The 27,233-nt window shown below is 41.0% G+C and overlaps 2 protein-coding genes across 6 annotated transcripts in view; one reads left to right on the forward strand and one right to left on the reverse strand.

The window, feature by feature from the left end:
• Positions 1-27,233, forward strand: part of gmfb (glia maturation factor, beta) — a 131,424-nt gene that overhangs the window by 84,115 nt on the left and 20,076 nt on the right. The window lies entirely within an intron of this gene.
• Positions 1,472-27,157, reverse strand: map4k5 (mitogen-activated protein kinase kinase kinase kinase 5). Of its 5 annotated transcripts, none has more exons than XM_072366045.1 (35): positions 26,929-27,157; positions 26,164-26,405; positions 22,027-22,084; positions 18,940-19,030; positions 17,663-17,727; positions 17,516-17,571; positions 17,375-17,422; positions 16,598-16,640; positions 16,418-16,490; positions 16,074-16,205; positions 15,781-15,843; positions 15,589-15,670; positions 14,953-15,069; positions 13,988-14,066; positions 13,241-13,312; positions 12,170-12,228; positions 11,953-12,020; positions 11,023-11,067; positions 10,901-10,943; positions 10,583-10,793; positions 10,430-10,453; positions 10,243-10,322; positions 9,814-9,855; positions 9,481-9,565; positions 9,303-9,382; positions 8,023-8,083; positions 7,084-7,198; positions 6,784-6,842; positions 6,489-6,592; positions 6,141-6,318; positions 5,872-5,940; positions 5,673-5,765; positions 5,521-5,591; positions 3,990-4,045; positions 1,472-2,558 (listed from the first exon to the last, which is right to left on the reverse strand). In XM_072366045.1, exons 2-35 carry the CDS (start codon positions 26,269-26,271, stop codon positions 2,471-2,473), a joined length of 2,718 nt encoding a protein of 905 aa, XP_072222146.1. In that variant the 5' UTR covers positions 26,272-26,405; positions 26,929-27,157; the 3' UTR covers positions 1,472-2,470. The 5 variants fall into 5 exon arrangements, with proteins under 5 accessions (XP_072222146.1, XP_072222145.1, XP_072222148.1 ...); XM_072366044.1 differs by having other exon boundaries at positions 26,770-27,157; XM_072366047.1 differs by lacking the exon at positions 13,241-13,312 and having other exon boundaries at positions 26,770-27,157.

Raw genomic sequence — 27,233 nt, forward strand, 5'->3', positions numbered from 1 at the left:
TGGATAACTTCAACGGCGGCCTAAGCCTTCATAATTTTCTGCCATAGGATTTTTTTTGTCATCAACCTAAATGTCCCCTTTACATCAATGTAGTTTGCTTTATCCAAAATTAATGGCAAAGGTCAAAGCCATTCAGCTCTATCTCAAACACAAAACAAAACAGATGTGACTATGTTTTTCAGAAGCCTCCTTTATGAAATATAATGCCGTTTCACTTCAGAGCCATGCTGTGCTAATGAGCAGAATATTGTTGGTTTTTATGAAAAGAGTCAACCTTAATCCGGATATATCTGGACAATCATCTGAAATCTGGACATAATCTGTATGGCAGCAAAACATGTATGCTGGTGTATTCGAGGGGCTTTTAAGTGCTCCACAATTTCTATCATTTCAAACTCAAGCTCGACTGTATATAAGAGATCGGTACGGGGGCTACAGTCAGCTGATATTTTGCAGCTCTCACTATTTTGGTCTTTCTGAAGACTAAAGTGACAGTATGTGGACAAGAAGGTGGAGCTGGGGTTATCGTTGAAACATAATTGGACAAAAATACATACCGTGGACGACTTATATCTCTTTTAAGTATTAATAACAGTATTTTTAGGTGGACCACCAGCACAGTGGTCTGCAGAAGTGAACCAATCTTATGGAATAATAACTACTGGGAAAACCTAAAAGACTTAATAATGAGAAAGAAAAGTTTCCACTTTTTGAACAGGAGCGTGTGTCTGAGAATGTTTTTCTCGACAGCGCCAAGCAGCCATTGGTGGCAAAACACCTGAAAAGCACTGCATTGCTTTTTAAATTGACATTTGAGCAGCGTCCAAATGGTTTTAGGGAACAGCCAGTTGTGTGTAGTTACATGACAAAACAAGACATTCGCAAGCAGTTAAAGTTAAAACCGCATAACCTCACTGAAAGCTAAATTGGCAGAGCCGCTTTCATCTTGGAGGTCACATTACCCAACTTCTGGTTTCCTGTGCCGACTCTCGCTGAGTAACTTTACACATTTCTGCCTTTTCCCTGCCTGGTTCCCATAGGAACAGCTGGCTCCTCCTACCGAGAAAAGGGGAAAATGGGAGCTGTGTAGGTTTTCCACACCTGAGACACTCGGTGTTGGCGATGATGACGTTTACAGATAAACATAAATCGGCCTGGAAACAGAGGAAACACCAGGCAAAGTGTATGTGGAAAGCCACCTCAGTCCAGTCAGAGACCGCACAGACACTTGCATGCGAAAGATATTTTCCAGTTTATTTTAAAGCTCCCAACCCTCACAGGTCTGACATAATTTAACGGGCGACAGCAGGAAGCAACTGGAAAATTCTGTTCGGTCTCACTGAGACCAATTAGTGCAGCTTAGTGGAGCCAGAGGAAAGGCAGACAAAAGAGGGAAATAATGGCAAACTAATACTAACCACTTTTCCCATGAGATGCCACTCACAGCACAATAATACAACCACAGCCCACGTTATCGAGTTAACAGCTTTTTTATTACAAAAAAAGGAAGAAAAAAAAAAGTATACATTAAACATTTTGCAAAGGGAATGCAGAGATGTTAACGAAACCTAGCATTGTCCCCCGTTTTGTCATTTTATTTTAAATTAAAAAAATGTACAAAAGTGCTTAAATGGTGCAAGTAATGAGAAGTAAAATGTCTATAAAAGAGGGGGTTTGTAAAGGAAAACATTTACATTAGATCAAAGTTCTAAAAAGACCGCAGCGGAGCAGGAGAAGCGACTATATTACAAAGCAGTTAAAATAACCCAAAGCTGCTGAAGACCTGTTCACTAGGTAGTTAAATCCCCACGCAGCAGAGCACTCCATCACTGTCTGGAAATACAACATTCCTTCTGACCGAAGATGAGATTAATAAATATTGCTTAAATAACCCACGGGTCTCATGGGTTTCTGTTTAAACAGATCAATTAGTTTTGACTACTGATTTTGTAAGATCTCCCCTCGAGCCAACTGATGTTTGCCACTGGCAATGATTACACTGACATGTTACAGACAACAATTAATCTCCCATTGTTTCCTATTACAATCACATTTCTTGTGAATTTTAATGGCACTTTTTTTTTCAATAATACTTGTACATAACTTGTTTGTAACTCAGTCCACAGTACAGAAAAGTGAGGAAAAAAAAAACGCTAGGTACTGTAATAAAGTTCATTTAAGCTTCTATGGTTTCGCTGCCTCTGTCAGCCTGAACAGGTTTCCTCATTATTTGTGATGAGGGGTGCTACAGCGAACGTCTTGCTGGTGTAAGGCTACTCATGAATCCACACTGAAGAGGCTCCTCTTTTTAATGACCTGCAGATCAGTAACAAAAGCTCTCAATAACTGTTTCAAACCAGACGTTTCCCTTTACAAAGCAGCGTAACTGTAGGTCCAAATCTGGAGTTTTCTCCCAAAACTGTGGCCTCTCAGACGCTTTTCTAAGAGGCGTTTGATCTCTGGCTGAGGATCAGTAACTGTTCTCATGACCTGCTAAAATGTAAAGGTTGCTCAGGGCCATGGGGTTGTCGGTTGGTCGGCTCTCCAAAACAACCACCCTGCAAAAGAAACACAAGAGCAGCAGTGAGGAACGTTATTCAGTATCTGATGGAGCCCAAGGTGATGAGACCGGCTCCATCGCTGATCATTTTATTTTGTTCATTGTAGAAGTCGGTTGAGAAATTTGACTCAATCGAGATCCTTTGATGGAAATTTTTTGCTTTCTCAAATTTTTTGCTTTCTCAGGAAAATAATTTTTCTCTGGTTCATAGCGACAGGCAGTGGGGGTGTGCTTATGTAAGTACATGTTTATGGGAATAGTCCGTGGCCGTCATCGTAGTGATGAGTCGGGCATGTTAAGTGATGTCAGATCAGGACGGCAGCGAGTGCATGTTTAGATGAAAGCCGTCTGGTGGCGGTGACAGGTGAGCTGGGAAGCTACCATCTATACTGTCCGTTCCATCGGATGAAATTACAGAGCCATGGAGAGACACTCAAACCAGGCTGGCAGTGCCCGGGCGCCAGTGAATAAAACATTGGAGAATGGGGCAGCAGAAAGAGGTCTTGCGCTAGTGCCACGTATAGGGCGGCCCCGTCAGGAGCCATCACTGACCCCGTGCTGCTGCGGGATCATCCTTCCCATTTCCCATACCATCCACCCCCTCACAGGAAAACGTAGTTTTAAACACTTTTATAGATAAGCAGTTATCAAAAAACAAATACCAGACTGTTTAAACAATAACAAAATCTTTTGAGGAACCCTGCATTCCAAATGTGTCACATTTGCTGCTTTTTTCAGGTAATGGGACAAAGGCAAGGCTAATAAGGATACAAGATAAGACTAGTTTCTGACTTTTTTTCCTTCTTTGATGAGTGAGTACATAAACACATCATATCCTGGTCAAACAGGACTTTCTTGAAACTACAGTCTTTCCCTCTTCCTCAGACCAGGTTTCCATGGTTCTCCTGCCAATTTCCTGTCAGCTGATTAAAGGATCGTGTTGTTTTTGTCTCAATGGTTTTTGTCTTAGCGACTTCAGGGACTATTTCTGTAATTTCGTTTATAAAACCTTGCCCCTGTAATCATAAAGACTGTGAGGACAAGACGATGTACTGTCGCAGGCATTAAACACAGACTGTGTGGGGTGCTCTTGGATGGTGTCTAGGGATACAGGGATAGGAGCTGTTCTCAGTCATGTGAAAGTTTAATTCAGAAACAATTTAACCGATAAGACGATTAAAATGAGGAGAGGAGAAATTTCCCTAGGACCAGTAGAACAAAAGAGAAAAGTAAAAGGCTCAAATCACAGACGATGAGCAGGTTGTTTGGTGGTTTCCAGGTAATAGAAAAAAAAAGGAAGTAAAAAATACCAATAATTACGGTCATAAAATTCCATACAATGTGAAGGAGCTACTCAACTCAGTTTGTGTTTCTTAGTTAACCCCTTCAGATTTTGTGCTTTATGCTGATCATGTACATTTGTACCAACCTGTCCGATCCAAGGAGGTGGAAGACTCTGCTTGGATCAGAAATCTCCTGAGTCACCTTGATGGGAAAGAAAATGAAGGCTGTTAAGATAGCACTCATCAGACACTGAACAGTTCAAACTAATTTAAACAAGACGATGCCTTTTGAGAGCAAAGGTGAACACAAGGTCAGTTTCCTTTACATCACAACAGGCTCGGGCCATAAAGAACTTGATCTTTTGCAGCCCACTCCATGTTTAAAATCTAAATTAAAAGTAAGTGCCATTAACAATAAAACATTTCATAGTGACACCAACATTTCTGACATAGATTCAGCTGTTCGTAAGTATCAAATGATGCATTAACAGACCATTTAACACATTCCTGAGTTTAATTTGGGTGATGGGGCTAGTGTTCACAAGAAGATCATGAACTGACTGTTTAAAAACATTTATTTATTTTATTTTTTTAGAAGCTGTGGGTGAATGAGGGCTGTCTCTACGGATCTGGTCGTTCTGTGTACCTTGGAATCCTGGAATATACCTGTAATAGTCACAAGATGTTGCCTGGCACTTTGTAGTGTAAAAGACAAGGGGTCCATCAAAAGACTCACTTGTTGACATGTCATGAATACATGTTGACAGATGTGAGATAGTCGGTGGGCGGCACCTGTGAGGTGTAAGCCCTTAGTCTTGTGAGAGATCTGATCTGTTTAAGCCTAAATGACAACAAGGTCTCAGGTGTTCTCAGGGGCACCCACCGAGACAAGAATGGGTCTCCAGGCATGACTCCCCCCAATGCCTTCACTTTATAAAAAGAATCATAACGAGACAAAGGGTGAATTATTTAGTGCCGCTCCCTGTTGTGCGACAGGTTTCATTTATGATTGAACATGAATTTTACATGACTGCTGACATTTAAAAAATCCATGCTATGGGAGAACTGTAAGCTGGGCTGGGCACAGACTCAGAAAACAGCCCTTTTGTTTGAGCCAAATGCTTCAGGACCACGTCTGGTCAGGTAGCCCCTAACACCGTATCACCTTTCACATGTTAACAAAACGCTTCACCTCCCTGTGATCTCTTGAACTTTTACTGTGTTGCTTTGCTTAACTCTTGTTCAGGTTAACTCGGAATCCCTAAATTTGAAAAGGGCAAACTCATCCCTTCGACCTGACACAGACACACTTCGTTTTAGGTTTACCTGAGTGCTGATCTCCAACAGTATACGTAAACCAGCAGAAATTGAGATCTTTGCAGAAAAGACACGGATGTCGGTTTTTATGATCAATAAAGAAATCTGCATTCAGGGAGGTGACAAATTATTATAGGATATTTAAACGTTCTTAAAATTACAACAGTATAAAACACAGAAATGAAAGTTTATTGTATTTGAAAGGGTGTGCATTATTATGATATACAGTATTATCGTGTTGACAATAATATCGTTTATCGGCAATAATTTGCGGGACAATATATCGTCCAGCAAAATTCGTTATCGTCCCAGGCCTAACTATGACTTCATCCAGCTTTAAAGGTTTAGGTTAAACTGTACCTCATTAGACTTGAAGCTCTTTCCCTGCATGCCATGTTTCCAGAAGGCCAGGACGCTGTCCTGAAGGCACACTGGAGCAAGACAGAGATAAGCAGGTAAACAACTTTTCAATGTCCTTGAATTGCTTTTCACAGAGATTTCTCAAACCTTACCAACAGACTCAATGCAGAAGTCAAAGCTGAGCTCAGAAGCGAGTTTCTTGTTGGACTTCAGTCTGCCTTGTAGATTAACAATCTTTAAATTATCTGGGAAGATGATTTAACAATCTGTTAGAATGTTGACGCACAAAGTTATTCACATCTAAACTTGATAAAAATAAAAACAAACCAAAGCAAATGAGACTGTACTTACGGTCCAAACACACCAACACTGTGTCCCGCTCCAGCTGGGTAACATGGATCGCATCCACCTGCTGATTAGCTGTGGAGAGACACGGTCCAACAATAACTATCCAGTTATGCTAACGCTTTGCAAAGCCAGCCAGCCAACGTGACACTCATTTATACATGATAATACCAGAATTACAGAAAGTCCTCGCTCTTTGATTTCAGCTGTATCTATGTGTAGAAATTTAGAAGCAAAACGATCACAGTGAATTTAAAAGTCAACATTTGACTTACTCATTCCCATTTCTGTGAACCAAGACGAGCAAGAGTTTAGGTTGATGGTCTCAAAGTGGACCACCTGGGTTGGCTCTGTACCCTGGCTGATGGCGACACATACCAGAGGATACTCCTGCTCCGGGACCACTAACATCTCAAACACCTTGAGCGGGCTGGGAAGAGGGAAGTCAAAGTGCTGCACCAGGAACAGACAGATGATGGGATAGAGTCAGTGGTGGTTAAGCATATAAGATCATGGTGGAAGAGGTTTTCCTTAGAACTAAATTACACAGATACTCAAGGAGGAAACAATTGAGAACAACATTATGGGAGAAATATCACGCTTGAGCTGAGAAGAAAACTAACCTTGATGAGCATGAACCTCTGCATGGGCTCATACCACTGCAACAGGACAATTCCAGACTGAAGTGCCCCACATAAGTACTTGTGGCCTGTGTATGGGTTTCTCACTGTGAAGTTGATCACAAAAGAGAGTAAAAGCATGCAGCCAGATGGAGCTAAGATCCTACATTACAAGACTTTTGTTTAATTTATAACTGACAGGGCTTAGTGGGAGACTTTCCTTGTGCATAACCACGATCTCATATGATGGAAGAGAGGGTAAATAAAACTAAGTGATTGGGAGGGTGCGGTCGCTCACCAATGCAGCATTTGTGACAGCCCTTTGTGTCGGGGATCTTCGTTGTCAAGGCAAATCGCCTAAAGAGGAAAGACAGTAAAGTTGTCGAGACCACAGTTTTAAAATATCCGATGACGTCTAGAATGAGGGAAGTTGGCGGAATGTTCCCTTTTTTCTGCTCTACTGCAGTCATGTGTCATGATGGTGCAGAACAACAAGAAAAAACACATCTCTTATAAGACCCTGTCTTATAAGTGACAAGGGCATTGATGAAAAATGTGATTAGAGATGCAGAAGACACGATTCAGATCCAAGTCTCACCTGGGCAAAATTTTGTCTGGAAAGCGATGAGTCTGAAACTGAGCTACCAGGCCGGGCTTCTTCAGCTGCTCAAACAGCCCAATGAGATTGTGGGAGTACAGCTGGAAGGATCTCCCTGCGGCAGAATACAGTATATTGCATCATTAATTGTCGTCATTAGAACTATCAAGAGGGAAGAAGTAATCGAATAGTTTAGGTGCAATAATCTCAAATGAGTCAACGAGTGAGTAACCTTTTAATTTAAATACGATTAGGGCATTTCCACAAAAATCTTGGACCCTCAAAGCGGTTTTCACATACAGAAAGGTTAGATGTGAACAGGGGTAAAAACAGAAGTGTGATGATGATGATGTGAAGCATGATTACCTTCTGATGAAGCCAGTTAGTAGAATATCAAATCAAGCCAGGCGAGAGGAGGATGGACAAAGTCCAAGGGAAGAGGAGAAGAGAACAGAGGTTAAGTATACCAGGGAGCAAACTGCTGAAGGTAAAACCGAAAGTAGACCTCACACTTTGTAATCCCATCCTCAAATGTTAAACCGAGAAAAGGATAGGCTTTTAGGAAAGCCAAATGCAGACGGTTTGGTTTCAAATGATGGCTGATTTGAGTTTTCTGACCACAGATACCATTATCGGTCTTATATACAAACAAACTGCACTTGCTTTTGCAGCTGGTAAAAAACTGTAACCTGAAAAAAAATTAAAATCAATATATCTATTTTTCAGTAAGAGAAAAAAAAGGCTATGAGGACACAATGTGTCCCTCAGGAGTCAAACAGAGGTTCTCTAATGGTAAAAAACAGAAAAGGTTATTGTAGGGTCTGCAGATATGAAGTGACTGTGTTGCCTTCAGGGGCGGCCAGATAACACAGGACAAAGAAGCAGCAGGTTATGACGGTAGGCAGTAAAGCAGGAGGCAGTGATAAGTACATCACTTACCTGACAAAGACATCAGGTTGTTGTTGATAACGTACAGCCACGTACACTTCCTGGGGAAAAGCTAAAGTAAGCAAAAATGATATTATCACCATGAGTTCTGAAAGACGGGAGAGAGAAGAGTTAAAAGAACATTTATTTGTGAAGGAAATGTTTTCTAAACTCCACCTCTAAACAGTCTAATTACAGCGTGGCAGCTTCAATAGGCACAGCGGGCCTGCCAAACAGATTCTACACCTGTAGGCACAATTAGAGTTGTCACAATACCAAAATAAGTAACCACGATACTATACCAGACAAAGTATCACGGTTCCAGGTATTATCGCGATACTGCGGCCTTTATTTATTTATTTATTTTATGAACTGCAATGTTTTTATACAAGTTATAAATACTTAATAATTACATATGTTGTTATGTGCATGATAAACATAATACTAATATAAATAATCGACAGGTGTTTTATGAGGTTGGATGTGTTGCCTCCTTTGGCTCCTATAGCTTGGTGGCAGCGCCATCGTCTGTTGCTTTACCGTCTGTGCCTTGTTTAAACCCAAAATAGTTCCAAATGTGGCTTTTGGAGTTTGTTTTAAGTGGTGCCACAAGCACGCTGCGACAGACTCGCCGCTTGGGCCCGGTGCTTCTGCCATAGTGAGTGTGCATGTGTGTTGTTTCGTGTTTGTGACCGCTGTGCGCGCGTCTGGGCGAGACAGAACTTTCGTTTTGAAACGAATTTCTATCGATGCGGAGCTGTCTACATGGAGTTCGTTCTAGCCGTCAGAAACACACGAACAGCCAATCAGCTAGCAGACGGGCGGACCCAGCGTACGGAAACAGCCTATCATATCCCGGAGGCCACCAGTAACAGGCAAACAGCCAATCATTCAGCAGCTGTGTAGTTCGGTTGCAGTGGTTGCCGTGTGGAAGCGGTGAGAAGCCGGGACGAGAGTCGAGGCGGCCGCTGTATAGCGGAAACTGGCACCGTTAGTATAGTCATTCACTGTAGTACCGTCGTGTAGAATTTCTAGTATAGTAGGAACCGTAACGATTTGGCACTGCGGGGTAACGTGGATACCATCGGTATCGTGCAACTCTAGGCACAATAATTTTCTAAAAGCTGAAGTATTCAGCTCTTTGTTGCATTTAGGATTTTAGTGCCATTATCCCAGTTGTGGTGACTTTTCCAAATTCTTCCTTCCATCTAACAACCCTTTCCATTGTGAACAATAAACAGCAAACAATTTGAAAATACACAAAAATAAAGCTTGATTTCAGTTGGGGTTACCTGCTCCATTGTGGCCTCATGAAGCTCATTAAGATTCAGTGTGTAGATGCCATCTTCTGTCCCAAAAATGAGGTACTGATCTAGAAGAAGAAAACGCTCATCGAATTAAGTATCGGATCTAATTTAAAAAGCACATTTAGCATATTTGTGTGGATATTGCTTACAGAATTGCATGTACCTTTGGTGTCTGGATGAATCCACGATGTGGCACAGTTGATCTTCAATGGACAGCCATCAAACACTTTAGAGAAACAGGCACCCATCTGTAACAAAAAGCAATCCAGCTCAGAGCAGACAGCATCTGGCTCAGTGAAGCACTAAAATGTCAGCACTGATTTAATGAGCTGGAGAGGAGCCGAACCACACCACAAAAGCAGAAAACTCTGTGGACCCCAAATATCTACAGAATGTACAGCAGCAGCTCAGACGAGTGTTTAATAACAGTGTCCGTGAAGGCATGCCAGCAGGGTTGAGGAAAGACTTTGAGGGACAATGCCGATGATTCACTCACCAGTACTTTAGGAGTGGGTGGCAGGCCGTTGATTGCTGGTTTCTAAGGAGAAACAGAAGAAATCAAAACCATAAAATACCACTGATGCTGAAGACACAGACAGAGCAACAACAATTATATCAAATGTAGCTCCATAATTTAGCTCCAGCCTCAAATGAGGCAAATAACAAAGAATTTGGACTGTTTTTGGGTGTGCTCTGTTGAGGCCCAATGTTTAGCATGAATGGATGCCAAATCTCTTTCTTTAACTGTCAGCATCTGAATCTCAGATTTGAGGTCTGAGAGCAAAGCCAGCTAGCTAGTTACTGCACTTTTAAAATATGGCCTCCAACACCACACATTCCATTTTTAACCCTACAGCCAAATTAAACTAAAGATTCCAAAGAAAATGCTGTGATGTAACATGATGTGAAATATTATCAAACTTACGGGGAATTCCTTTTTCCGGTGATCCCGGTTGGGTGGTGCTTTGGGACTGCCTCCATTTGAACTGCCATCTGAATCATTATCTGTCATGAAAAACAAAGCGGATGAAAGGGCATTTATCGATCATATTGTCAAACCACATGAATGTTTAGATCCTAAGATAAGACCAAGTTACATCGGTCTGCCTTACCTTTACATTCAAATTTACTGGGAGCTTGTAAAAACAGAACAAGCGCATCTTTTTAGAGACTTGACTCACTCATGGGGATGAGAGGCAAATGAATGAACAAAGCCCAGCCCGTCAACTCATACCCCATAAAAGAACAGAAGTGCTGAGACTCACCAGGATCAGATGCGTAAGACAAAAGGCCAGGACTGCTGACGCTGACGGAGAGGAAGTCTGGCGGTGAGTGTGCCACCTTGTTGCCCTGCTCAGGTATGCTCCGTCTGCGAGCCACCTGATTAGGTCCATTCTCTGAGTTAGAGAACCTCCGAACGGTCAGGGACCTCTCATTGTTGAGTAGAAGCTCCTCAGGCGAACTGTTTAATTGAGGCTGAGGGGACAGAAAACCGTTTAGCCTTCATACATAACAATGTGTGGCACAAACTGGAAAATGCCAAAAAAGAAAGAAAGAAAGAAATATCCAATTGCAGGCCTTACCTTTGGGGGTAGAGGAGGTGGAACACCTGGCTTGAGAGTTGACCTGAAATGTAATGAGATGTAAACTACAGAAATGGACGCTTATGTTGTATGATAAACTAGAATTAATTGACATAACGTACGGTTCAACTTCTTCAAAGGCATCTTCCAGATAAGTGACGTGCCCGCTGAAGGCGACAAACACAGTGATCAGTGTGGAAAGCCAGGCTCAGTGTGGGGCTCAGGATGGATGTTAATGGGGCAGAAATGACTCACAGGAGATGACATGCGTTTTACAACTGCATTTTCTGTTTAACAAAAGGCTTTAACCAAATGTTGAAGTTTGCTGTGCAGTCTTAGCCCTGCATGATTATATCATTTGAATGCCCCATGTCAACACTGCAGTGTTTGCTTGTTTTTTTCCTTGCTTTACAGCTAGATGCTCATTTTGAATTGACTTCTATCATCACACCACACGTAGTGAATGGGATGGCTGTTGGGGTGGGCCATATTTTAATTTCACTGCAACAAAAGGGAGGTGAAGGAGCAAGGGGTGAACTAGATGGTGTAGGGTGCTTCTGAACACAGTGTTAGTGTTACCGTTGGAACAATTCATCTTCAACGCTTTTGAGAAGGCTCCTTCGAGGGACAACACGGTGAGGCAGACAGCCAAAAGAGGACAGAAGGAGTTAGAAGGAAAAATAAAAAAGAAGGTCAAAAGCACATGAACAAGTGAGAAGAAGCTGAAAAGACCAAGGAGACATTTATAACTGCAGATGGGGAAAGTGCGTTCTTCTACAAACACAGGTTAGGTCAAGTGAGTGAGCAGGTTAGAGAGATACAGTGTAGAGCAGACCATAGCTATTGTTAGGATCAACATGCAGTCGTCTCAGCACAGCATAGAAGTGAAATAAATAAACACATCGCCAGTCTTCAATCGTGTACATGCTCCATTTCTGTGACTTAGTCTCAAGAGACAAATTTATCTCATGCAAGCCAGGTAAAGAGTGAAAGAGAGAATAACTCAAGCGTAAACAGGAGCAGTTCCCATGACAACAGTTTCCATAGACTACCTGGTTGTTATTCCTCCCTCTGCAAAGGGGCTCCAGGGGGAAGGGAAGTCATTATCTTTATTTACATCCTGTGGAAATGCAAACAGGCACAAAAAATGTAAGCTTTTATTTTTCAGATTTTATACAATTTAAAAAGGTACAATTTAAAAAGTTAAATCAAATAATAAATAAATAAATAGTAGCTATAAGTAGTGTTTAAACGGAACATGATAATTACCATTTCGGTATAAGCCTCAGTTTCCTTCGGGAGAGGCGGATTAAACTTCAGCTTGTCAACTGTGAATGAAAAACATTGTCTTCATATTTATCTATTTTTATTTATTTTTTTTTTTTTCCTTCCTTACACAAAACTTTTGACACCAGAGGGCATCAGCACTCAACACATTTAGACACACAAAGCCTTCCCAGTGGCACTCAAGTACATTAGTACCAGGAGCCTTGAGAAACCACTACAAGTCCTTCCTTGGCATAAAATCACGTGTAAGAATGAAGCAAAACACAGACGAACCATAACACTGTACCTGGCATCACACCAAAGAGATCCTCAGCTGATTTATGATGCTGCTATGTGAATGTTTGGTCAGGGGCCTGAAGATGAGTTGGTCAGCAAAGACAAACACAGATGACACTGGACACTAACCAGATCAGTTTGGAAATATTGGTAAGAGAGCCCGATTACAAATAAATCACAGAGCAAAATATGCTTAGTTTAGGTTTGAGGTCACATTCTGTCAAACAGTTGATCCAGTAGGAGTCTGGTTTATTGCCCGACGTTTTTAGAAGGTGAACGAAATCAACCAACCTGCCGATAAATACTCCCACATAATCAGCTTCTCATAAACAAAGAAACTTTGTATTCAGAGATTTCTTTTTCTGTTGGCGATTTACTGCTGAGGTATGCTGATCATGTGGAAGTGTTGCAGCAACACAGGTAACAGTGAGGAGGTAGAACGTATGAAATCTCCACATAGTTTAATAGTTTTACGCTGAGGGATCAGGTTAGATATATGAGTCAAACTTAACTTCCTCGTCAGGGTCTGATTAGTCAACAGCTAACACTGTAGTACTTCAAGTCAGTATGACAGGAACAAAGATGTTATAACACCCAAATTATTCATCCTCATCAAGATGAAGCCGTATGAAGAAGCCTCTTCTTACGGAGAAACTCGCCTTGTTAGTGTCACTTAAAAGTTCTATTTTGCCACAACATTGTCCTACTTTCTCAGGTAGTGCTGGAAGTGAGTGGGTATTAGACAAATACACACTGTCTAACTACACTGTAACTAACCTGGATCACCCTTGCATCTCTCAGAGATGCTAGGACGTGAGATTGGTTCTCCTTGGTCTGTTCCATTGTTTGCTTCATGTAGGAGGGAAGGGTCAGATAATAGTGAGAAATTCAGATAAAAACCAAACAGGATGTACAAGCGATCGCAGCACAAACTAACACAAAAGACAATGAAGCACGTGCCCCTACGAATAAATATGACAACATCTAACAGACACATATCCCACCATTGGACCACGACTGTGTCATTAAAATGATGACATGGGGAATGGACACAGCGCGAGGTTGAGCTTTGACTTCAACAACACAAAAACAACACTTCTTTGAATGGTGTCAAAACATAAACTGGATCCTCTGCTGAATTCTGCACCAACAATATCTGACTGAATACGCTCCTGCGGGGACCTCAGTGACCACCTGAAGGCCAGCTTTTCCACATTCAATTTTCAGGAAAAGATTAGCAACAGTCACTCGGTAATTCTAAAATAACACAAGTTGCACAGAAGCATGATGTACTCTCTTACATCCACTTTCTCCTCCATGCATCACAGCGCTATTATTATACACACTACCGCAAGCTGTGGCCTGGGAAAGTGCCAGGCAGGGCTGCGGGATTAGAGGGATGACTCTCAGACAAGACACCTCTGTCGACCTAAACAGTCAGGCTGACTGACACAACGAATGAAGACGCCAATACGAGGCAGGAGGTTGATCTTGGCGATAGGCTTTGGCTTTGTGTTCACTCACAGTTTATCTCTGAGCGTGTCTTTTCGTCTCGGGGGTGTTTGTTGGTGGAGCGGATGGTGGGTCTGACTGCACAGGGCGGCTGGAACAAACAGTGGAAGAGACAGAGATTAAAAATAAATAAATGGGTCCCAACAGTGGAACGGTAATGATTAAGGATTTCAAAATAATGCAATACTGAGAAGAGGAACAGCTATGGAATCATCTTCCGATGAAAACTATTTCTGAGACTCGTAAGTTAGGCAGCGCTGAAAGTTGCTTTTCTTGTGCATCATCACATTATTATGCATCCCAGAGGGTGTTTGTTTGCTGCAAGCTCCATTGCTTGCGCTAAATGGCCTTTGGGGGGGGGGGTTCACTCATCGTGGCCAAGACAGTGCTACTGCTGTCAGGGGGAGAAAAGCACAATGGTCTTCTAAAAGAAGCTGGTACCACCTCTTTGGCTGCTACAAAGATGTGTTGCTGACCACGGTTGGAATAAGAATGTCAATGGAGAGAATCAATAAGAGGGGGGATGGGAAATGTGAGACAAACACGAAAACAGAGTTCAGAGAGGCTCGTGGATTATCTTTTGTTGCAAAGCTGATACATTTTTTTTTTTTTTCAAAAAACCCTGCTGGTATAATATTTACATTCGCTGCTGATAAAGCTTCTGTCAGTGTTTGCGTGTCTGTCAGATTCTGTATCATGAAATTTCAAAGTGGGTGAGTTTTTTTCCCCCTAACAATTTTGTTCTTTCTAATCTTTTATTTGTGACAGCCACAAAGAAAAAAAATTAAGCAAAATAAAATCTGAGATTTGCAATTCATATTTTCAGCTACATACTCAAACACATGATCTTGCTCATCTATTCGTGACTGCTGCTTTGATAGATATGCATGTTGGCCTTGATTATCTCTTTCTGAATCATAAAGACGGACAACATTTTCCTTGAATCATGACGCATGCGAGATTGAATCCGACATTACCTCGAGGTCGTCATCGTCCACGTCACCATAGTGCTGGTGGTTGTCTGGGTTGTCCATCTTATCAAGGAGATCGACTGCAAGTCTCTTCGTCAATCCAGTCTGGGCAACAAAGACATGCTGGAGAAAACAAAACATAATTAACAATGCTATTAATAGAACTAGAATTTAAGAATTACTGTTTTTGACTGAAAAATCTAAAAACAGCAGCCACGAAACTAGATTTAGAACCATTACTGCATCCCCACCGAAAAGAGACACAAGTCCCAGTTTTATGGTCACAAAGTAATTAAAACGGTCTGCATTAATCATTAAGTTCCAGGACTAATGAACAGGGACAACTATCCTCAGAGGAAGGCACCTGTGTTATAACAGAGGAGATTATTGTGAAAATAATAGAACTGTGCTAACTGAACATTTTGTTGCGCCAACACATTTGAGCTGAGATATAATAAAAAGCCTCAATAAATATGTCGTTACCACATATCTCAAGAAAGGAGTCAAACTGTATGCCAAAGAGGAAAATGTTCACAGAAGCTCCTGGTGAGGTGCTGCTAAGCTTTGACAGTGGGTGTTTTGTTCTTTTGAACATCTCGGTCACAAACATGAGAACATCTGCCAAACAGTAAAACTGATTACCGTCAAAAGTTTTTCTGCAGTGGGACGCTTCTTTGGGTTCTTTGTTAGAGACACTTTAACAAAGTTATGGAACGCGGTGGACCTGTGAGACAAAACACTTCAGCGTTAATACAATAATTACCTCTGCTGTCACCTGAGATCATGGTATCAGGTCCCTCAACAACAGCATGTTGATCATTCTCCGACACTCACCACTTGTTTTTGTCTTTTAGCTTGGGAGGCTGGAAGCTACTTTTTGACATCAAAAACAAGGCTCTAAAAAGAGACAACCAAAAACGAAACCACAAAAATATATCAATGAAGAGGTCGACAACATTTTCTTATCATATCCTAAACTTTTTTTTTTTTTTTAAAAAGAAAAAAGTTTGGCCATTCAAGTAACCAAAAGCTCAATGAGACATTTGAGGAAACACAAAAGCAGGAAGCAGCCTAAGAATGATGTGAGGAAGCTTTGACTGATCTTTCTTGGTGGAAGTAAAACAAACCTCATTGGATGCAGCTCAAACATTGGAGGCTGTAACTCGGCCAACTCAATGGACGTGATGCCAACAGCCCAGATATCACACAGCTGGTTGTAGCCGCCGTTCTTCTCTACCGCTGCTACCTCTGGAGCCATCCTAAACATAGTTAGGACGATGCTTTAGTAATGATTCAAAACCAACTACAAAAGGATGGTTGGATTACCTCAAATGAACAACTTAATTAACACGAGTGCTGTGATAAGCAGAAAGGTCGGGTTGAGTGGCAGAACAGAGGCCTGTCTGTCTTTACACTGATATCACCATGTTGCTACAAAAACCATCATGTTAGGTAAGAGTGACACACTTACCAATAAGGTGTTCCAATGAAAGACTTTCTTTTGGCAATGGTGGCTGTTATTTTGGCTGCAACCCCAAAGTCAGCTGTAACAAGGATTGACAGGGCTTTTCAGTTTATGTAATGCACATACGACTAAATGCCACGCAGGATTTAAAGTGCTTGAGAAATAGGCTTTTAAAAAGCATCTTACCTAACTTCACATCTCCGTTGTCTGTTAGAAGTATATTGGCACCCTGTTTAAAAAAATAAAAAAATAAATCTCAAAAACATTTGTTTTTATTCTAAGAATACATTCAGAAAGCAGGGCTTTAAACAACAAACTGAGCAAATGTTTTTCCTCAACTGGTTCAAAATAAACATCTATTTAACATCCGGTCTGGTTGAAACATTCAATACAAATCTGTATGTATCTGATCTGACTTTCAATGAAGCTGCAACAGTGTCACTGGTGTAACTTTTCACACTGTTTCTGTTGGCTGTGACTGACAGTCTCTCTGGTGGCATCCTGTGACGAGAGTAGAGGAAACAGGAAGTGCTTGCTGTGTAGAGCTGAGAAAAGATAATAGGGTCCAGCCCTGACCTATGTGATAACACATGAGAGTGAGGCTAAAGCCTTTTATACATGCGTGAGGCATGTTCATCTACAGCTCAACCACACGTTACACACTTCCAAGTGAGCTCATCCTCAGCTGTACTTTTTCTGTGACTTTGATTCAGATGATTGCTGCCCCGCTGTGTCAGAGAGAGATCAGCATCTGGTCTGCTTGAAGGCATATGCATGTGAATGCAAATATATGCATTCACAGTATAGTTACTCAGTCACTGCTGCATCTCCTTTTATCAGTTTCACTTATTTGCAGTCTGAGATTTGCAGCCTTAAGATTTCAGTTTAAATCTATAGCTGCCTCAGTATGGGTACAGATTAACAACTAAGGCTAAAAGAAAGCAAAATACAAAGAGATCCTACCTTGATATCACGGTGCATCTTGCCCTTGCTGTGCAGATAACCTAAGCCCTGAGCAGGAAATAAAAAGTGCTCCATTATGAATCAGCCGAGACTACAAACACTGCAATAATTATTGAAACCATTACTTCGAAGCACAGTTACCTGTATGGTCTCTCTGCAGACATATGCAATCTGAAGCTCTGACAGAGGTCCCGTCGCTATAAAAAGAGAATTTCATTTAATGTTTGCAGGCTATGAAAGACAGATATTAAGAGCTTTTTACTAGTAATAGATGAGAAAAGAGCTCACCATGATAAATATCCTGCAGAGATCCTCCACCACAGTACTCCATACATATCCAAAGTTTCTCTCGACTGGGGGGGAGCAGAATAAATTTACATTGTGGAAAATGCTTTGCTGGTTAGCCAGACAAACCATCAAGTGAAGATGCATTTAAAGGAACAGTTAAGCTAAAGCAAGCCCGTTTAACAGGTGTGAAAATCAGCAATTCTTAAGAAAACAACTTTAAAAAAATGGTGATAAACCAGGTTGGGAAAACACACGGATAATAGTGGTGATGTTTATGCAAAATTTTTAATACAATTATTATTTGTACACGAATAGCATAATAATTACTAATCTAAACAGTGATTAGTTCACTCATTTTCCCATTATGTGTGCTAAGGCGCCGTCTTGGTTTGTTGATGTCGTCTTTGTATTTCAATGTCCTGTTATAAACGTGTACGTTTTTTCAAAAGAAAAAAAAAGAAAAAAGGTGTGAAAAACACCATGATGAAGTGTGAAAATGGGACTTTGTAGCCAAAAGAATGACTGACATGAGAAGTGAAGCAGATAAATGGCTTTAACCCCAAGATAAAAATCTACGAACATGAAAGCAACTTGTTTAAACTGCATGATTACAGATGCCATACCAAAGAAGCACATGTGATTCTTATGACTTTTAGGCTTCCAAACGCAACTACGCTACTTTTCACACCATTTTAAGTGTCTGTGCAAATTACTCCAGTAAGAGTATTGCATCAAATAAATGTGAATTTCCCCAAATAAATACAACGTGGTTCCTCTAATACAATTGGTGTCCTCATTAATGTTTTACTGTAAGCAGTTGAGCTCTGTGTGACAAGACTATACAAGATATACCTGCTGTGTAAAGACGGGCATCTCTCTGCACTAATAAGCCATATAAAATAGTTCAGAGGCTCATGTTCCAGTTAAACCTGTTGGAAGTCTGAAGCAGCTGTGGGCGGACCGAACTTACTTCCTCTAAGATAGCAGCCACAATAAAAAAAAAAAAAGAAAAGAAAAAAAGAGACCCCAGTTAAACATAAGAGCAACCTCCTGGGACTGAAGGAGCAAGTCACCACCAGTCAAGCGCAGCTGAAGACTTTGAGTCATACTTTCACAAACGGGTGTGACAAAGTAATTGTATACATCAAGTGAGTTTCGAGCAGCAGCCTGTGAAATCGTTGAGATGGTTACATTTGAGATCCACAAATGTCGTACTGTCGACTGGTTGGACCAAACTGCAGGATGACAAAGCAAAAGTGTTTTGAGCTGGCTCTTACCAGAGGTAGCTCCCGAAGTAGGCCACAATATTCTGGTGCATGCATTCCTTCACCATGAAGATTTCCTGCTGTATGATGGAAAAGTCATCCCCTGGAAATGGAGGGAGAAATCATAAGAGACACATGGACAAAAAGTTAGTTTCATTTTCTGTACAAAGGGATTTCTCAGTTTTAAAATGAGAAATCATTAAAGTGCATGAAAGTAAAATGGTTCATCTACAAATACCAAACAAAACACAGGTTTTTAGTTCTAGAAATACTTGCAAAAAAACATTAAGGCAAGTACCATGGCCTGAAGGTTCCATATGCCTCACACTTGAGGTTCTCTAATATACTTTGGTTTACCATAGTCACAAAACAGTTGACTTGAATTTGCTTCTGGTCATGTGGTTCCATACCGCAGCTTACAAAACAGCATACGATATTAGAGGGAACATTGTGTACTTTATAGCGTTTATGTGGAATAGGCAAATTTCCAGGGCTGATTTCCAGTTCAGCAATGAATCTAACACATCTGACCCGTAAGACGTAAAGAGACAAAATATGTAAGCCCAGCTGCTCCCAATTGTGCAGAGACACATCACTAGAATACATTAACACGAGGCTGAGATCTACCAGACTACTAGCTTTAGCATTCTATCAACACATTGTCAACACAGGAAACAGTCCAAGTAAAGCTCATTTAATGGACACAGGTGGCCAAGAAACATCCAAATCAAAACAGCAGGCTTCATATTACTTGTGGTAAAAATCATTGCCTACAACTCTTTTATTTATTTATTTTTATTTTTATTTTTTTGGGGGGGGGGGGGGTAAGTCTGCTTTACAAGGTGGCATGTAAACATGGATTTCTTCATGTATGAATTGTGTGATAAAATTAAGTGTCAAAAAAACATTAGCTATTTATCTCTAACCTCGTCCTGCAAATTGCAACCATACACAGATCCAGACTGGATCTGGTCCAATTCAATTAAAGTGAAACCTCCTGGAGGTTCACCATCGAGCATAAACAGTTTGTAACCAGTGAGGCAACGACCGGACAGTAGTCTGAGAGTGTTTAGGCTCGCGAATTAAAGTCTGGTTGGAACGCCTGCACGTGCCGAACCGCCCAATGACATACAATACACTAGAAAATTTCCATCTACTTTGGACTAAAACTCCACAGCGTATAAAGCAGTGTCACAAGACTTGTGAAGTGTTATGAAGGAACACAGATTAACGGCAAGCAGGATTCCTTTTTCCTGCTCAGAACTCATTCAGTGTGAACACGGGGACAGTTGAGAGGATGTGTAAAAAATGTTCTTAGCTTCTTTTTTTACTGCTGAGAACGATGTCATCAGTGGATAGAAGCACTTTAACATCATTCAAGTAGACTGTGTGAGTGAAGCGTACATACAACTGGTTTTACATGAGATTGAGAGATGAGAGGTTGAAACAGCTTGATGTTTAATTAGATTATATCAACATATTACTTTACTTACACACATAACAGAAAAGTACCGTCGCTCATCTGTGTTTTTTTTTTCTTTTTTTAGATATGTCTAATGACAGACAGCAAAGAGCCACAAAAGTTTGAGCAACAGTAATTGACTCTGAGCTCAGTCCAAAAATGTTTTAAAAAGTGGCAAGTCACCCCAAAGGCTTCTCTTCTAGGTAAGTTAAGGCACGAGAATGTAGCCACTTCCTCTCGAGCTGAGCGCTTCCCTCTGCTCCGAACACACACGCTCTTCGTGTCAGCTTTCAATTCGGTGTGTTGGGTTTGTTCAAGTCTTAAATCTCACACCAAGATGAGAAATGTTAAGTCACTGCACGAGCACAACTGCAGCTCTGAAGGAGAAAACTGTGTTTGAAGGACACGAGAAATCCTTTCCCATAAGTTATTACTTGTGCTGGAAATCGTCCAACACACAAAAATGGCTTGCATAATAACTTAAGGAGGTAAGACCTGTAAAGGAGGGGAGGTATACCAGCTATTGGTGTCAAAGTAGGTTTCCCAACATATGTAGACATATAAAAACATATGTTTTTAGCCCCCTGAGTATGTTTGCAGCCCATGTCGACAGTCTGAAGAGTGGAGATGAATCACACCAAGTTTTTAACCCGTTTGAAGTGCAGTCATTCATTTCTTCAGATTTATTAAGAAAAAATAACCCCATTTGCTTTTCAGTAGAACACAAACATACTGCATCACAGAAGCTTTTTACTCCTGTCTCCGCATATTGGAAAACTGGGCTCTACACATAAGATGTGCTGTTTGAGTTTGTACACTCCATAAAGGACAAACTCTCCTCCTGTTCCTGCCATCAATGGTCAATAAGAGAAACTTGGTTGGTCATTATGATTTTTGGCTCTATCATCTGTTTGACAAACTCCCAATGCTCTGTTCCGTCCGTCCCTTTCTTCGAGCAGGTGTCACTCTTCCCGGTCTAACCTGTTTTATAGTACGATCCACCCAAAGATGTTTACCTCAGGCAAAGAAAAGAGTGATTCTTGGAAAAGCTGGGTTTAAAAAGAAAAAAACCAACAACTAACAAACAAGCAAGTCCTTCAACAGGATGACGCTGGCTGGCTTAATCTTTCAACAAGGCGTTGCATACCTGCCCAAGGCTCAACAACCGAGGTACATAACAAAAGGTCATCATTTTAAACTAGATTTAAATGTAAGCATGTCTCACCTGAACAGTTCATTCAAATTCAAAAATCATAAATTTGCACCAGTTATATTTACTGTGGCTGTAAGGACGAGAGAGCGCAAACCCTCGGAAAGAATGGATGACTGGCCCAAACAGAGCCACTACCAGCACTGACAGTGACATGATGAATGAAGAGAAAACAAACATGGGTGAATCTCTTCCTTCACTGGCTGGTAATCAGATTCTCTGTCTGCTTGCCGGTGATACAAATCCGTTTTCGTAATCCCACTAATCTGGATCACACTAACTCTGTCACTAGGTCATTACCAACACAGATCCTGAGCCGGGCACAGTCAGCACAGTGTTTTTGGACATTTCTTTTCCTGGGCTTCAAAGAAAACAGGACAATGGCCATCAATAAGCTCAAAAAGTAGATAAAGACAATTACTCTTACCTGGTTCCAGCTTTATGATCTTCACAGCAGCAAGCTCGCCTGTCTGTATATTTCGAGCCTGAAAGACACACCATTGCTATTATGAGCAAGGCTACAAATAAAACCTTTGGTTTGAAAAAGGCCAAACAAATATTCTTAGATTCAAGGCTGACAAGCGTGGGAACTAAATTTGATGATGGTACTTGAGCTATATGATACTTTTATTGGCATTTTTCATTAGTTTTTGACATTACAGAGCAAATGGTAAGAGATGATCCGCTGCATTGACCAGCTGAAAGAGGGGATTATACACCGAATGTTTGCTTTGATCGGCAGATTAAACAATTCAGAAAATCCCAGCTATGGCTCTAAATGTAATATATGGGAGCAGAGAACTGTCAGTGAGATAAAGAATGCAGTTTGCCAACACTGCCTTGAGCTGTCTGAACTTAAGACGGAAATTTCAACAGTTTTTTTACCACTTGATTTAAAAAAAAAGACAAAGGATAATAAAACAAATAATGAAATAGATAAAGATATAGTGTTTTGTTAGCACATGGCCTGACATTTAAACAACAAATGCCATTTAGATGAGGCTTTCACTTCTGTGAGAAGTGCTTTTACATTATCAAACAAAGAATAACTTTACACCAAACCAACTAAAATTTAAACAAAAAGTCCATATTCATTCACATTTCCATTCCTTTTTGATTATTTTTGATATTCCTTTTTTTTTTAAATAAACTGTTACGTTTGACTTTGTAGAGACGAAGTGGCTGCTGTTAGCGAAATTTGTGTCAAAGTAAGCTGCACTGTCTTCCAAATCCAGGTCAAGACGGGATGCTCCCTAATCCTTAGGAGTGAAGAGATGGGACAAGCGGCTAAATCAGCCGTGAACCACAAACCCCTCCAGTGTGGCCAACTGTGAACATTGGGAATGTGCTGCCAGTTCACAAATATAAGCACTAACCCACACAAAGCTTAAAACTGCTCTGCAGTCAATAGTGCACATATATACAAACACACACACCAAAAAAACTTGTGATATTTATGCACTGCCCTGTGCAGCTAAGAGATTTCCAAAGTACATAAATTTCAACAGTGGAAGCTGCTGAGAGTTCCGCTTTAAAGTTTGTGCATGTAGTAACTGACGACTTGCTTACAACCTGTGGCTCACTTTGCACTTCCTAAAGTAGCTTTAACCAACTTGAGAAGTGCACCACGAAAGGAGAAGCTCTGAACTTACTGTCTGCGTATGTGATGCAGCAGACAGACAGTTTTACCTAACCTTTAGCAAGCTTTCACAAAAAGGCGTGAGGAATCCGTCATGTAACAGTCCAACAAGACGAGATCAATCAACAGGTTTGTCTGGTGGCTGAATAGATCTCAAGCAGCTGTAATGAGGATGCTTAATTTGTGAGGATATAATCTCTGACAACCAGTTAATGACTTCCACAAAGATATTGCCCTTTTCCCCCAAACAGGAGCCAAAGGCAAGACCCTATAATGAATGTAAAATAATCTAAATCAACTGTAAGATTGGATCACACTATCCAGATTACGTCTTTTCTAGAGAAGGTCTCGCTTCCGTCAGCAAGAGAGTACTAAACCACATTCTGCACATATTAAGACAGCATGTAAAAAGAATGCAGGCGATACGGTGGCCAGGTCTGTCAGCCATTGAAAACATTGGTCACACAATATGTAACAAAGGAGGCTCTAAACTGTTGACCAGATGAAATCTTAAAGCCAAACAATAAGCAAACACTGCACTTTTAAAACTATAGTAGCTATTCTCCCCAGATTCCCAGCACCCACAGCGTGTGGTCATGTTTCGATGCAAACTGATAGTTGCCTTAGCCAGAAAACCTTTTTTCTTTTTATTGGCATTGCATGAATTAGACTAATATGGAATTTAACAAATTTGATCAGATCATAACTGTATTACAATGAACTGGATTATAACTGGCTTGAATTTGACTGCGTCTTAGAACTGTCTTGAGATGACATTTGTTGTGATTTGGTGCTATACAGATAAAACTGAATTGAACTGAAAAAAGAAGAGATAATGTAGTACAACAGTAAAGATGCCTATATCCCAATTATTTTTTTTTTTTTAAAGTGTTGACAGCATAAACTCCCCATTAAAATGATCTATGCACGACTGGCCAAACAAGAACTTTTCCTTATTTGAGGTGTTTCCGCTGTCAATGCTGGGCTGAACACACCCATAGTGAAACTCGTGTTTAGACGGGGGCCGGATCGTATTTCAGCCCGCTGCAGCCCTCAGCCTGTGAGCGCTGAGAGAATACCAGGCGCAGCATTCCACCAGCAGCCTGTCTGGGGGTGGGGGCTGGCCAGAGAGGCTTTGTGTAGAGAGACCATGACAGACTGGCTGAACCATCAAGTCTGTATCAAATGGTTGGTCTGTTTGTCTGCTACAGATGGATAAACAAAAAAGGTTATCCAGAAAAATATTATTCCTCACAAATGACAGCAAAACATTGGGAACGATATAGTGGTTTCGGGGCTTTTCCGAGTCTGCTCAATAACACATCCTCAAAAAACTGTATGCGCTTAACATGCACCAGTTATTGTGTTGACTGCAAATAATGCACAATATTCAGCACAACCTCTCAGAAACCAAAGACCAGCTGAACTGTGAAGCTGGCGTTTCATACTGAATGTTGTTTTGGCCAACAGTCAAAAAGTTTCAGCTGACAATGAGAAGCAGCAAAGGAGGAACATATCTATGAGAGTCCAACTATGTCGGTGGGCTCACCTCAATGCTCAGCGTGGCCTCTGGAACCAAACTTCTGGAGAGGGGCCGGACTCTCTCATACTCCAAGGTTGCCGGGGGGGAGGTGTTGGGTCAGTGTGGGGATATTCACAAGCCTCTGGCTGAATGCCTTGGTGTTGGGAGTTCTCCCTAGTGAGCAAAAGGGTCGCCTTCTTGCGGCTGCAAGTTGCAAAAGGGACGGCTATGATTGTGGTGTCTGCTTGTGCACCGAACAGCAGTTCAGAGTACCTGTGCTGTGTCTTGGAGGGGGTACCAACTTTGGTTTCCATCATTCTGGGAGACTTCAATCCCCATGAGGGCAATGATGGAGTGCCCTTGAGGGGTGTGATTGGGAGGAATGGCAACCTCGATCTAAATCAGAGCGGTGCTTTGTCATTGGATTTTTGTGCAAGTCGTGGATTGTATATAACGAGCACAATGTTTGAGTATGAGGTGGCTGGTGAGCGTACCAGGCCATCTCAAAGCAAAGGTTGATGATGGTTTCCCTCCTGGACCTGTTCCATCTAAGACCAAACCTCAGAGATGAGGAAGATTATAGATGGATGAATGTCAGACTGGCGGTATTATTTAAGATAAAATCACCTCAACAGATACAATCACTACAACTCACTACCATAGCCTCATTATAATCCACCAATCACAACTAAACTAGTCTTTTAAGTTAAAAAACATAATAAAAACCAACTACTGAGAGACTGCTGCTGTATTATCAACATCAGTCATAGCTGTGCCTTCTCTTCCATGTATCCTCTGTTACAACTCCCACTGTAAACCAGGCAAACACTAATAAACAATTGATGATATTGTAAAAACGGTACACAACCCATTCCCATGAAGAAAACCCAGAATAAAGCAAAGTAACTCATATCAGTTTGCTTGTGCACCACCGTGTAATACGTTTAAATTTGTTAATATTTTACAGTACACTGGCAGTGTGTGCTGGTACTGTTTTTGCATGGGATGTTTGACTTGGACAACTATTGGACAAGTACAGAGTATGCTAAAGGCATTTTATTTACACTAAAAATGTGTGATAAGTTCAAGTTAAAAATATCTGAGGAACTGACTCCAGTTTCCAATGAGCTATACAATGTAAGTTTTGAACTCATCATGTTATTTCTGATGACTGATGTGGCCAACATAATTTAGAAAAAGAAAAAAAAGCCACAATATCAGTGTTTATTTAATTATCTACAATGTTGTGCAGAACTTGGCAGTTATTCTCAGTCAACTGTCAAATGTGGTTGCCACATGTTATCATGACTTACAAAACAAACAACATAGGGCTTATGGGTTGATTAGTCATGAGTGGCCAAGTCATGCCATTTCAAGTGTGGGAACCAATAACTTCACTGTACCTTATACACGTCTCCATATGTGCCACTTCCCACCCTCTGAATGAGCTCAAAGTCATTCTGGGGGTTCCTCCTCTGTATTTCACCGCTTGGCCGGGGAAAGATATCCATTATTGCTTGAACCAAAGGAATCCTTTACATTTAGTTGGCTTGATTAAACGTGGTGTGGATGATTTGATGAAGCAGGTGTCTGAAATATAAGACGATCAATACTTCTCAGATGGTCTCTGTCCGTGCTCCATGTCCTGATGCATAAACAGAAAAAAGCGGAAGAAATATGCTAAAATGTAGGTAGTTGAATCTCTTTCTTGTTTTTTTCCCCACTGACATTATAAGAGAAGTGGTTACAGCGTTTTAAAGTGGAATGTCACACCAAAACTTTAGTATTTCAGGTTAATTTAATTATAACTCAGTTACTTATGGCTGGCGTTACACCAACGTCACCAAAATCATAGTTGTTACTGCATAACTTCAGCATGAACACAGCGGTCAGTCCAGCAAATAGCCAGAGCCAGCTATGGGCTTAGCTCAGGGTAAATCGGCTAATGCTAGCTAACGAGCAAATGTTAACTTAGCTCCGCGTATGGCTTTAACTTAAAATGCGCTTACCTTTAACATCAAAAACACGGCAGATATGTACGTCTTGCATTTTGAATAGTCTCCAAGCCTTTAATTGTGCGATGGCGTCGAATAATGACACAAAAAGGAAAGCGGTGCTCCTTTGTTATCGAGGAAACAGTAGTAAACTTCTGAGAGACTGCTACTTACTCTGTCTCCTTCAGAGCACCGCAGACGTTATAGTCCACTTCAAAACACGCAGAAATTCCAGCATTAAGTTTTTTGCCGTTATCATGTCATTTCCTCCTTTTGACAGATTCAGAGAGGCATTAGACTCAAACGTAGGATATTGTCTGTAAACTAAATGAATAACAGATTAATCTAGAAATTTATTGAAAGGGCTCCCATAAAAAGCAACAGTGGGCTGCTAATCTGTTGAGTCGCCAGTTGCTTTTATGATGCATTCGTGAAGCTACTGGAATATCTGTCATCTCACAGGAAAACAAGTCGTTGTT

This window comes from Leuresthes tenuis, unplaced genomic scaffold (assembly GCF_036924035.1).
Source record: "Leuresthes tenuis unplaced genomic scaffold, fLeuTen1.0.hap1 SCAF_15, whole genome shotgun sequence".
NCBI classification, from domain to species: domain Eukaryota; kingdom Metazoa; phylum Chordata; class Actinopteri; order Atheriniformes; family Atherinopsidae; genus Leuresthes; species Leuresthes tenuis.

Bases quoted from the DNA above. Each gene is read 5' to 3' on its own strand.
- map4k5 (XM_072366045.1), bottom strand. From the start codon at position 26,271: ATGGATATCTTTCCCCGGCCAAGCGGTGAAATACAGAGGAGGAACCCC. The intron at 16,206-16,417 runs GTAAGTGTGTCA...AACTATGTTTAG, and splicing joins TTCATTGGAACACCTTATTG to GATGGCTCCAGAGGTAGCAG. The intron at 12,021-12,169 runs GTAATTATCATG...GCATTTCCACAG, and splicing joins CTGAGGCTTATACCGAAATG to GATGTAAATAAAGATAATGA.